Below are 13,472 nucleotides of genomic sequence, written 5' to 3'. Positions count from 1 at the left end.
GCATGACTCTGCTCCAAGGATGCCAAAGGAAACCTACACCTAATGAATCGCCGGCTGCAAAATTAGGCTCTGAAATGCATTAGGGAATGAAATATTTTTTTTCAATTTAGTGTTTTTGTCTTTTAAAAGTCCGCAGGATCAGATAAATTATAAAGGAACCAAACTGAGGCCAACAGGAGCATGCTGAGAGCAGTAAGGTTAGAGATGGAAACACCGAGAGATGGCACAGGGACCGGCCAGCAGGTTTTAAGAAGTGCCAGCAGTTCGCAGTACTCCTGCTCTGCAGCTAAGGAGAGGAGTTTGCATGATGCAGTAAGCAACACCAGGGCTTTGCAGTTCCACAGAGCCGCAGCACACTTTGATGAGGGCTACACTTGTGGCCTTAACTTGCATTATATTTTATCCTAATGATTTTTGGCTACAAACTACTGCATTTCATAGAATAGAATTTAATGAGTACCATATCTTTTTTTAACATTCTGCCAAATGCTCATTAAAATGCACTTGTTTTTGCAATGCAATAGCTAGCTATATGAAACCAAAATATTAATGCAAATTGGCATTTCTAAGTTTAAAGCGGTATTTGCATAACAGGAACGAAACATGGTGCAAGCTGAAAGAGTGCGCACAACACAAATGCCTCTTAACACCATAATTATTGCAAGGAAAAAATGATGGTTTGTGCACACCATCATGAGCTCCAGAATAAAGCATCTGCCACTTTGCGACACTGTTATCTCCCAATGCCCAGTCTCACCAAGAAAAGAGTGTCTGAAAAGACTCTGGACGCACTGGAGCTGATAAACTAGATAGGTACAAAATGCAACTTAAAAAAATATGAACGCACTTATGCAAATATGACTATCCTACCTAAAAGTTACAAGAGGCTGCCAGTAGTAGCGAAAGATTAGCTTGTTAGTTGAGAGCCACAGGCCATGCCAAAGGTATTCCTATTCTAATAAAGCAGTCGTTAGCTGTAGTAATCAGTACCTCAAAGTAAATTCGGTTACGAACCAGGCTTGGGACTCTGACACAGCAGTATTTAAAAAACTGTGTCTCTACCACAAGTGGAAAGGAGCTACTCGGGAAACCAATTACTCCCTATTAGCAAATGGGCGTCACCAGACCGAGGGACATCTCTGTTGTGGTATCAGCACCGGAATAAACCTTTCAAGCTTCCCTTGGGGTGTATGCTGCTTTGCTGAAACATAAAGAGGAGTGGGCAAAGCCTGGGGTCTGCAGTTGATGGGGGGGGCACAACTGTTAGTTCCGTTTTAAAAATAAAGCCAAACAATACTACGGGTGCTTTCTCAGAGCTTCAGAAAGAATCAAAGTAATTCAAGGATTTATCTCACGGACCATCTGTAAAAATGGACCTTTACATTATTACTAGAACGCCTCGTGTGTCTAGGGAAAGTAAAAAAAGTAAAGCTGCCTGCCATCACAGAGCAGGGCTCGGCAGCCCTTGGTGGTGGGATCTGCTGGCGCCAGCCCACAGGGGCAGGGCTTCCTCAGCACTGTGCCCCAGGGGAGTGGGAGCGAAAGGGTTAAACCCCCCACTGACCCCATCGCACAGAAGCACCATTCACCCCAGCACAGGTAGCCCCTGCAATGTGCCTGCCTCTCCGCAGAGGGCTTTTATTAATTGCACCGGGCATCGCTGCAGAGCATCACCAGCATTTCTCAAATGGTTAATGGTTCCTTCTGCGGCCAACATGGAAGGGAACCAAATCATTAAACCCTCTAACTCCTCTGAAGCAAGCACTGAAGGCAGACATTTTCAAGACTTCCAACCTGAAATCTCTCCCGCCCGTGTGCTGATAACTGCAGACACATCAACGCACAGATGAAAGTCTGTATTTACCTTCCCTTTTCTTTTTTGCAAGTAAGAAGCCTGGGATCTCCTCCAGCTGGGAGTTTTAGTATGCACAGATTTAAGTACATGAATATTTCCAACGAAGCCACTGCATGTGTGTATGTGCATATGAGAATCTGGTCTACATCTTACTGGAGATTAAAAAAAAATAATATATTAAAAATCGCTTTTTCTGCAAATGACAGCTCACCATAAGTACCTAATACCTTACGAAATTGCACTGGGTGACTGGGACATTAGGGCTGGACATCACAGATGGACACCAAGACGTTACAAACGGTGCAAGTCCACAGTCACATACACGAAAATATTTAAACACCCATCAAAGGCAATTCAGAAATGCAATGACTGAGCCAGCAGCCCTGTTGTCACTGTCCCCTCCTTCTGCATTAAACTTGCTGAACTTCCCCAAAATATTTTTCATCAGAGAACCGTTGTGCTTTGAAAGCATTGCCGATCTGCTTCTAAACCAAACCCACGGAGGCCGTGGCTGTCGTGGCACTATGCCCAGGCTAGGGCTCACCAGGACCCCAGCCCCGCCAGCCCCCAGCACTGTACCTGCAGCAGGACATGCTGCTCCCCCCCTGGATCGAGGAGTTTGTCCCACACAATTAAAAATGCTGAGATGTCCTCTCAAATCAAATGCAGAGCTATATCACACAGAAAGGATGGTTTGACGTAGCGTGATTTTATTTACTGGATCTTTCTTTCCCCCTCCCCCCTGCACAGTAAAAGTTGCTATGAAGAATAGTTCAGGCTATAAATAAGACACCGAGACACTGAAAGCAAATTACCATCCTATGAGTTAATAGCATACCAAATCAAAGACCTCAGCCTAGGTCTTTTGAAGATCTACAACTGCAACCTCAAAACTGTGGCAGATCTCTGCGTGCAATCGGAGCAGCAGAACTTATTTCGTATTCCGACTTCCACAGATCTGTGTGTGTGGTTCAGGCGGCGAGAGGGATTATCAAAAACAGGCTTCTGCCAGAAGTGATCATTACGGAGCTGTCTATACATGTGTAATTTTATTTTCCCCTACAAGGTGCCCTCTCTTGGCTTTGGCAGAATCAACAGCCCTTCTTCATGAGACAGATGTGTGCTGGCATGGCGCTCCAGATTCCTTAACCAGGGGAGACGGTGCTCCCCAGGAATAGGGGGGTTATTTATTTCTTCTGAACGCTGAAGCCGACTATTCCTCTGCCGTTCTCCTAAGCCCGTACTGTATATGAATTCTCCACACTCACATGAGATGCTGAACAGGGGCCGTCTGCACCGCTGTATGATCAGAAGTGACACACACACCCCCCCCCGCCCCGCTTGTGCCACTGGTGTGAGAAAGGATGGGCTGGGGAAAAAAGGGGAAAAAAAAAAAAAGAAAGGAAAAAGGAAGAAAGCTAGAAAGCTCATCCTGACAGACAGTGGCTACTGGCCACTGGGACCCGGGGCTGAACTGGGACCAGTCACCTTGCACCCAAACTCTGCCTGAAGTCGAACAGCTCAAAAGCATTGTATTCTAATGAACCACTGAAAACATCTGTTTAACTTCTGAAATGGTGAACAGTTTGTAAAATACTAATTTAGGAAGTCAAACAAAAAAACCCCATCCACACCGGTTGTTGTTGTTGTGGTTTTTCTGATAAAAATAGCGACTGTCAAGTTTTATTCTGGAGATGGCTTTTATTTATGAGCTGGAACTTTGGAATGGGGAGAAAGAAAACGTGATACTGTATTTGGTGACTAAACGTGCCCAGGAGCCCCAGAAACTTCCCTGCACCCTCTGTGAGGGGTCCTGGGACCGCACGCGGGCTCCCACCGTCCACGTCAAGCAAGGGTTGTGTTTCACCGCGTGACTGCTGGGAAGCGGGATCGCTATCCCGAGGCGCTGCTGACCAGCTTACATTACCTTATTTCAGGTTGCAGCGCTACCCTGTCTCTCTTTCAGGTGTTAATAGGAAAATCGGGTTGGCATCCTGGCAGCTGCCACCGCTCTGAGCCTCGCAGCCGTCCCCGCTCCCGAACGGCGCACAAGGACGCGCTGCAAAGGTAACGGCGGGGAAGATGGCTGAGCCAGCCTCGTCCCTCCCTTTGCCAGCCAGACTTCCCGTAGGACCGGCACCGGGAGCACACGGACATCTCGTAACAGGCTGTGGCACTGAGCCGCACTGTGACGATTGTGGATGCGAGGGATTTACTGTCTGCATAGGCACTGGCGAGGTTTAAACCGGCAAGAAATACATTTGGTTTCCTGGTTACACCCCACCCCCCTCCCCTCTGCCACAGCTGAACAGTCTTTTTTTCATTCTGGAAACAGCGCTAATTCTGAAAAATCTCGAGTCCAATAGCTACGGCAAGAGTGAGGATGGATTTACGCAAGCGGTTTGCTGCGAAGCTGCAGGGGATGTAAGAAAGACGCAAGATGTATCAGGTGCTCAGAAATCACGGGAATTCAAATCGTTCTGTAACTCAAAATCTGTAATTGTCTAAGCACCTCAAACAACCACCACTTAAAAGACACTGATAGCTTAATCATTTCTTCTTCAACTCTTACGTTCTACCTGTTTTACATGGGGGTAGCGCAATGTTTAAGAGCAGCTGAACTGGGATATTTCTGTACGCTCCCTCCCGACAATCACACTGATGACTGCAAGAAGCAGAGTGCATGGTAACAAATATTTAGCTAAAATGCAGAAAAGAAGAGGAAAAACCAGGTAAGCCCTGGGGGTCCAGTGGCACAGCCCGGCTGAAGGAACCCCCCCAATGGCAGGGCCAGCACCCAAGCACCCCGGGTGCGCAGGATCAGCTGGGGTCAAACACACCCTGCAGAAAAGCACCACTTGACAGCAGCTGTATTAAAGCACTTTTAGCCTTACCTAGCCGGGATTCCCACCTAAATTAATGCTCTCTGCTGATCTCAGGACAAATCCTTTGGAAAATACAGGTTCTCATTTTATGTAACAGTGTGCACTCCATGCACACATGACACCCCCCACCCCCCCCCTTTCTCTGCGCTTGCATTTGCTTGCGGGGACCTCAGGCAGCAGGTACCAAAGAGTACTACCTCTCCCTGTATTTGCAGATTGTTTTTTTCTCTAAGCTGCGCAAGATTTCTGAAAGCCTGTTAATCACTTGACTGCAAAAAGCAAACCGAGCCTCCAGATCCCCCTCTGGTCCCTTCCAGCCCTGCCATTGCTCACAAAGGCAGCCCGGGGATGCAGCCCCTGTGCCCTGCGCCGCTCACTCCCCTGGAATGACAGGTGCAGCAGTAATAATATGCTGGGCAATCAACTTTCTCCCTCTGATATGTCAGCTGAGCTTCCTCATGCCATTAGGAATGTAAACATTTCTGCAATTTCTATTTAAACGCCAATAAAATAACGGGGTGCAGAACTCACCCTTTTTAATTTTTTAAGTAATACATTTGATTATTTTAATCACGTCAGTACTTAACTGAGTGGGTTTAAATATGCATGTTAAGTCAGTTCGGTTTGGTTTATTCATTAGAAAGCCATTGAGTAATTCAGCATTATTCAGTTTGGGTTTTTTTTAAAAAAAAAAAAAAAAAAGGGTGGGTGTGTGTGTCACTAAATGCACTGCACAAGACCTTTTCCATGAGGTTGTCCTTGAAGGACAAGTTACCTGTGCACTGTCTCTCCCAGGAGGTACAACTGCTGCTATCACGGATTTCAGGGCAAAAAGGAATCCAGCGTACGGGCTAATAAACAGAATTTAATAACGATGATTCACCAGATGCTGGGTATTTTTAACGGCAATTCTGAAAGGCCACTCGGTGAGCAAAGAGCTATTTTTGAAGCAGGAAGCCCTGTTTTTCACCACGGATATCCCCTTTGTCAGGGCCGCGGCTGGTGCACACCGGCGGCTGCTCTGCCATTCTCACCCTTACGCCTGGCAGAGGTGAAAAAGCCAAGTCAAATGTTAGCCGGGATTGTTCCCAGCCCCTTTTCATCTGCGACTCGGCTACAATGGCAGCAGCTGCAGAACAACCTTCCCCCGGCGGCCCCTCCAATTACCGGCACCATGCCCCCACGCCGGGGATGCACCGGGCTCTGCATGGTGGCCACCCCTCCGGAGAGCCAGGTGAGGGGTGCTGGGCATGGGCACCCCCAAGCCAGGCAGCCCCCAGCTCGAAGCCTCACTAGCTGGGGGCTAGAGACCCCTCTTCTTCTTTTCAGCTGCTTTTTATTACAAAAAGCGTGGTACATGGTTTCAAGAACAATTTGATATCGTGCACATGAGTTCTCACACCAGTCCCACTCCTGTGCAGACACCTAATAAAGCTCTGCAGGTGCATGAAATTTCCTCTGCTCAAACTTTAGGGAGGGTTGGTTGTGGTTCGTTTTGGGGTTTTTTTTGTGTGTATTATTATTTTTTTTTTTAAAGTATTATTAATTTTATAGGCAAAACTAAAGTCCTTATAGGGGAAAGTATTCAGAGCTCAAGTCAGCAAATCGTACACAGCAAAATGCAGAGTGTATTTGCATTTGTCTGCGTGCAAGTTGAAAATGAAGATGGAAGGTCCGTGCTCCGCGTGTTGCATTTCCCGTGGACACCTCTGCCTGGGAAAAAGCTAAGAGCATCTCGAGCTGAGGCTGAAGCCTTAGGAAACAACCCACGGCACAAAAGGACAAACGCCTCAAGACCCAAGGTCTGGTCCTGCTCCTCCTGTAGCCAACTTTCAACTCGAAAACCCCCTTTTTAACTTACAGGAGAGAAACATTGTAACAACACTTAATCAAGAAAAAACAAACAAAACCCCACACAAATACAACAAGGAAAAAACAAACACACCCACCCGCCCAGAAACTTACAAGTGAAGATCTAGAAATTCAGCAAGTTGGGGAAAAGCAAGACCCACCCTGAATTTTGGGGGAGAAGCATATTCCAGGGAAATCTCTTGGATTTTTGGGGGGGATCCTGACTTGCTCTGCCAGAACAAAGCCAGATGCTAAATATTTCGAGCTACCTGCCAAGGCCTGAGAACGCCACCTTCCCAGACGACCCACAGGGGCTCACAGCAACTTTTTAATGAGCCTGAGAATTTCTCCACCGTAACAAGGAGCGGAGCAGAGGGAGAGATCACTACTGACGTAATCATCTCGGCTATCCGCGACAGCAGATCTTTTGATGAACCAAACACAAACACTTTTGAGGCGAAACCAGGGGCTGCACACCAGCCAACGTCAGTTAAACACAGCTCCTCACTGGACATGACCTGACTCTCAGCAGAAGCGCACCATGATTTTTATTACCGAGCAGTGGCAATGCCACATGAAAGGGATGTGGCACTGCAATTTCGGAGGGATGGATACAGCACCTGAACCGTTGGAAGCAGTGCTCGCGGTGCAGCCGGCGGCAGGATCAGGAGGGCAGCCGGAGGGCTGGGCACCGCTGCAGCACCCAAGTCCTCACTACATCACATCATCACTACAAAAAACTCCCTCCCCCTCCCCCAGCAATTTTTTTAAAAGGAAAAAAAAAAAAAAAAAAGGGAAAAGAAGACACCATCCAAAGGGCAGGCGATTCCGGGCAGGTACCTTCTTCCCCCAGTATTTTGTTATTTCTGCAGGAAGGCTGACCCACCGCCTGCTGCCTTCCCCACCGGGCTGCAGGCACTGCACCGCAGGAACCTTTCCCAGCACCCCGTCAGGCTGCAAACTTCAAAGAGCAATTAAAAATAAATAAATAAATAAATAAATAAAAAGATCTTCTAAAAAAATGTTCCACTAGCAACACAATATCATAGAACCAGAAAGCAGCCAACGCAGGCTAAAAAATTCACTTTTCAAAATAAATTCCCTGTGCAAAATAAGCAAATCCCATGTCTCCAAAGTGCCGCAGCAATTTTACAGTAACCCAAGTATAATGCAAACCAGATTTATACTGAAACAGGAAACAAACAATTCTTCTGCACAATTTCCTGTAGATCAATTGGAAAGGTATTTAAAGACTGCACCAGCCATCAGATCTTTTGTTAACCCCCCCAACCCTGCCCACAAAAAAGCAGCTCATAACACATGCTATTATAAGATGTCAACACCCTAACATCATTTTCCATGTCTACCATCAATCTATAACCAAATAAAATAAAATTCTATTTATAACTTCTTTTTGAGGGAAAAAAAACAACCACACACCAAAAAACAACCACCATAATAATTTCCAAACTGGCACAGATGAAAAGGTGAAGTTCATTTCTGATCAGCATATGCAAAGCATGTTTAAAACTAAGATTCAACGTAACATCCTGCAAGAATACTAAGCTTTCATAATTCCAAAAATATTTTGGAAAAATCCAGCTTTGCAAAGACCGGGCCACTTATATTTTCATCACATACGAAGGGAAGAAAGCGATCAGCCCAGCCCGGCGTAGATTTTAATTGCATGCCAAGGTATCCTGACCCTTAAAACCAGTGCTGGTTATTTCTGCAGTCTCAAAAGATTCTGAATAAACTCGTTCTGTTTCCCTCCCCTTCCCCCAGAACATAACACACAAACCCACCGATTGTGTCAAAACGTCTGTGCACATAACGATCTGTATTTATAGTTTTATGCACATAGTTATAATTCAGAAAAAACTTGTTTTCTTATTATCAGTAGGGAGCCTACAAGATTATATTAACTTCTGATATAAACATACAGCCCTTCCATAAACCCCACAACAATTGGAAAAGCCTTCTAGAAATGTTGGCTTCTGCTCACAATCCTGAAAAGAGTAAGCATTTTTATATACAGACGTATCTACATGCACATATGGATTTCACATCACGCAGCCTGAGCTACCCGTATGTGGATGAGATTTGACAGAGAAGTTGTAAATTCAGCGTTACTGTGTCACAAAAATCTATCCCTACCCTTCAGAAAGAGTTTCGAGTATCTTGTAACTTTTGCTAATAAATATTTTTTTTTATGAGCTGTGTGTCAGTGCTCCAATATTTCCAGCCAGTGAAACGCTGACATTTCTTTAAACAAAGATGCACCATAAACATCACGCTGAATTACTGCCGGTTCAGCCCAACGGGGGCAAGTACAGGCATCTCTTACGTTGACTTTAAGATTTCTTCCTCCTTGTGCTCCAAAAGAAAACTTGCCCCGCGCCGTTCCCAGAGCAACACCAGCCTCGTGCCATTCACAACTCCTCACTTGTCATTATTAAGCGTGGTACATGGAATTATTACACTCTTTGGCCTAGCCTATTAGCAGGAATGATACCACGGAGCATTCATCTTCATCTAGGAACTTTATGGAGTTGAAAGGCTTTATAATAAGAATAGCAGACAGAATGTAAACAGGAAAAACTCATTAGCATTTACTTTTTGTGATTTGATGACTTAACAAATAACTATTTCAAAACAACTAGTTTGCGAGATGGGTTGAAGCTTGTTAGGATAAAGCAAAAAGAGCAATTACAATAATTATAGGTTTCCCTATATGATTTAACACATGCACATGGCGGGAGCTGATGATGGGATCTTAAGATACCATTAAAAGAAAATTTTGCCACTTTTGTTTTTCATTTTCATTTGCCATAATTTCTTCTTTATAGTTCCATGCATTTCCATGTAATGTCTATGACCAAATAATACTTTATTAAAATCTCAGTGAGATGCAATTGAAATTAAGCAATTCCAAAAATCAAATTTAGACAGTAATCCTGCATCCATCCCCTTTCCAGGTAATGCAAATCCTAAAATATCACAGCATGCCTCGGGTAACAAGGAGCAAGGCTCAGGGGGGAAAAAAAGGCTCTTGTCGTTTCACTGCTTCCAACGTAATCGAAGTGTTAACCTAGTTAATCACAGATAACAGTGCCCACTTCCAACTCCTCTGCCAAAACATCCTTTTTGTAATATTTTAGGGGGAGGGGGTAAGTGAATCAGAGCCCAACACTTATATGGTACACCGTTAACATAATCCCCGAGCACCAGCTTATCTTTACACTTTTATTATTTGACACTGGCAGTTTTGCTATTGTTTTACCATTTTCTAAAACAAATATCCTCTATTGCAAGAGATGTCAAGGAAAAGGTTTCTTACCGATGAACATCAGTAAACAGTTAAAGGCAAAAAGTGCTCTCCCACAGAGCAAGCTCTCCAAAAATGCCCTGCGAGCGAGGGGAAAAAAAAGCAAGTTACAGAAAATCTGTTCTGCAAACCTTGCACTTAATGGCAGTTTCATTTTTTTCCAGCCATTTTTATGACTCCTGCACCCAACTGCACTCCTCTTCCCACAGCAACTTCGAGTCCAAGGGCTTTGGAATGATTTTGCATTTTTTCCTCCTTTTGTTTATTCCCAGGGAAGACCTGCTTCCGCTGCCTGCTCGCAGTTCAGAGAGTTCAAACTGAATTTAAACAAGTAATTGACTTGTCACTGGGGAGAAAAAAAAAAAAAAAAAGGGTGGGGGGGTGGGGGTGTGTGAAAGGAGGAATTCTGAACTCTTATCTTTCCTTTGCAAGGAAACTGTGCGCGAGAGCAGCCCCACAACCAGGCGGCAGCCCCAAGAGCCACGGTCCTTTCGCCGAGGTGTCGGAGCAATCCCGGCGTGGCATCCCCGAGCGCCGCACGCTGCCTGGCACCGCGTCAAGAGCCGCACAATGCGGAACCGGAGCCAGAACAATGCCAGCTCTATAAACCACCAAAAATCCCTGTGGCAAGTGGATGCAGGGATACTTTCTCCCCCTCCGGGGGCTGCGGGGCCAGCCTTGGCCCCTGGCTCCCACCAGCCCCTCGCTCGGCTGGTGCCCCCAGCCCCGGGAGGGCAGCGCTGCCAGGGTGCCCCCCCAGCCCGGGGACCCTCGCCGCCCTTTGTGCTCTGCCGGCGCTGAGGCCAGGCTGCCCCCCACGAACCCCTTCCACCGGTGCCTATAACCCAGCTCGGGCGCAGGGCGAGCCTGCTTTTAACCATTGCCACCTTCCCCAAAACACAAAGGGCAGGGGAAAGGGCCTGGTGGCCGAGGGGGCTTTACGAGCCCTCTAAGTTCCGCAGTTTTATGTCAGCACAACAGGCGGCTGGCACAACAGGGCGACATTCCGGTCCAAGCCTCCCGAACACGGCCCCCGGCAGGCCGGGCATCTCCTTCCTGGCTTTACTTAGTTGGAAAAAGAAACCGGCCAAAAAAAAAAGACACACATAGAACGAAGTGTGGGGGGGGGGGGGGGGGGCGGGAACCCAACCCCAAAACAAAAGAAAAAGCCCAGCTCCCACCCCCACCTCCACTGCCCTGCTCGCCCCCCCAGAAGAAAAATCCCCAGAATAATGAAGTTGGTCTAAGTGTTGAAAATTGTTTACCGTAGCCCTGCCGCTGTGCAAGCGCTGTGCATCGCTGCGTCCTGCAAACAGGCTGCTGTCGCCAGGATTTTATTACTTATTGAGGATGAATAGCAGTGTTTAGGAACTTTTGCTTGTAAAGCTACTGAGGTTGGCTGGCCCTGCCATGCATCTGAATGTCAGGCAGGCTTGAGGTGTAGCCTTAACAGATTTGCAATAGGAATAACTAATTTAGAAAAAAAAAAATAAAAGGGGGGGAAGCCCTGCCGTAAATTTACAAAGCTTTATGTTTTTGCAGTTTTGTAAATTTTTAAATCTCAACTGTTTTCCCCCCTGCAAATTCCCTTAGTTTCACCCTCCACACGAAGTGTCCTGCATTACCACGATGCGTTATTTTCAAAATATTCAAAACAAAAGACGAGGCCCACAGCTCTTGCCAATAAGCATATTTAAAAAAAAAAAAGTAAAAAAATCTCAGTTATTCAAACAGATGTTCATTCATGAGTGTGGCTTTCCGTACGAAACAATTTGAGCTGGGTGTATTATAAACAGCCGCTGGTCTATGGCACACATGCCTACACAGGCACACACGCCCGGGCGGGATAATGAGTTTGCTCCATCCGAAGCGGGCCTGGGTTAAAACTCCACCAGTTCCCTTTTGGCCTAACTACGCTGCCCTGATTAGTATCACATGAAACGAAAGAAAAGTTGAAAGAACACAGACTGGAGCAGTTTGCGGAGCCTGCTCCCCCCACGCGCTGCCCTCACTTCCCAGCATTTCCAAATTATATTTTCCTCTCCCTTCAAGCAACAGTTCCCCTCCTTACCTCGCCCTTCCCCCTCTTCCCCCCCCCCCAAATATTTTAAAATATACTGAAATACTTTTCCTTCCCAAGACCCAGCCAGAGAAAAAAAATAAACCTCCAGATGGCAAGTATAAACCTTCTGCTGGGGTTATGCACAAAATACCAGACACTTCTTTTTTTTTTTTTTTCCTTCCCCCCTCTTAAATAAAGCGTTTCTGTTGGGAGGGGGGGAAGGACCGAAGTCATTGCAAGACGGGTGGGAATGGGGCTTTTTTTCCTTGTTTTCCGTTATCTTAAGGCTACTTTTGGCGCAAGGCTCCGGCCCCGCAGCCCGCACCCGCAGCCCCGCTGGCTCCGCGGCCGCGCAGCCCCGCTCCGCTCCCGCCTTCCCCTTCGGTATTTTTTTTTAATTTTTTTTTTTATTTTTGCTTTGCGCAATTTTGACTTTAAGCTCAAACTTTTAAGCGCGGGCGGGCTTTCTACCGTACCAAAAAAAAAAAAAGAAGGAAAAAAAAATAAGAAGAAAAAAGCCTAAACCCCCATACAAGCAAAATAAAATGAAATAAAGAGACCGAGGAGCGGCGGCGGGAGGCGGCGGGCGCATCCCCACCGGCCGGCCGCCGCGGGCCCTGGCAGCGCCGAGGATGCTCGTCCCCGCCACCATAAAACTTGTCCAAATTACACCTTTAATTGCCGCGCCAGCTTACCGCTTTCCCATTATAGTAGTACATCAAAGAGTTGCCGCCCATGCCGGGGATCGTGTATGCGCAGTACATGGTCCCGCCGCCGCCGTCCCCCTCCGCTCCCGCTCTCACAACTTTTATTTCAAACTCGCTCTCCCTTTTTTCACAACAATTCCTCCACTCGCATGTTCCCATATGGCCGGGCCAGGCGCGCTCAATATGCAAAGCAGGGCGAGACCATTCGCCGCGCGGGGGCGGAGGCTGCGCGCCTCCCCCCCCCCCCCCCCCCGCGCCCGCGCACCGCCCCGCGCCCGCGCACCGCCCCGCGCGCTCCCCGCCGGCCGCCCGCGGGGCCGCGGAGCCGGGCCCGGCCGCGCGCGGAATGCAAATGCGCCTAATTGCCTCCCCCTCCCTGCGCGCTCCCCCGCTCGCCTCCCGGGTTGGGGGGGGACGGGGGGGCTGGGTTCTGTTGTATTTTTTTTTCCCCTCTTCTTTTTTTTTTTTTTTCTTTTTTTTGTTTTAATTTGATTAAAAAGCGAGTGGCAGGAAGGGAATCGTATGATGCACATCTAATAACTCCGCCATCTGTCCGTGCTGCTGGCGCGCTCCCAGCATTGTGCGCAGCTGCCGCGGCCCGCCCGCGCCCCGCGCAGCCCCGCGCAGCCTCCCCCTCCCTTCCCCCACCTCTCTCTTTTTTTTTTTTTTTTTTTTTTTTCCCCCGTAACAGGGTTTTAAATAATAAATAGGTGGCCCCGTCCCGCCGGGCGCTGCTGCAGGCACCCCTCCGAGCCACACAGCACCCTGTGCCCCCCTGGTCCCC

General features: G+C 47.4%; 1 protein-coding gene across 30 annotated transcripts in view; it reads right to left on the bottom strand.

The window, feature by feature from the left end:
* TCF4 (transcription factor 4) overlaps positions 1-13,472 on the bottom strand; it is a 240,179-nt gene that overhangs the window by 56,930 nt on the left and 169,777 nt on the right. The window contains exons 1-2 of one of the 30 annotated variants that reach the window (XM_055698384.1): positions 12,677-12,857; positions 9,932-9,999 (exon numbers count right to left, since the gene is read on the bottom strand). The exons of 25 other annotated variants lie outside the window; for them this stretch is intronic. Coding sequence is in view for 4 of the 5 variants with exons in the window: in XM_027803573.2 (XP_027659374.1) it covers positions 12,677-12,847 (171 nt within the window). In the remaining variant the exon portion in view is untranslated. Of the gene's footprint in view, positions 1-9,931; positions 10,000-12,676; positions 12,870-13,472 lie in introns of those variants that run through there. 4 more of the 30 variants (XM_027803573.2, XM_005437960.3, XM_005437959.3 and 1 more) reach the window with 4 other exon arrangements.

This window comes from Falco cherrug, chromosome Z, assembly GCF_023634085.1.
Source record: "Falco cherrug isolate bFalChe1 chromosome Z, bFalChe1.pri, whole genome shotgun sequence".
NCBI lineage: Eukaryota > Metazoa > Chordata > Aves > Falconiformes > Falconidae > Falco > Falco cherrug.
This window is presented reverse-complemented; position numbering and strand designations above follow the sequence as displayed.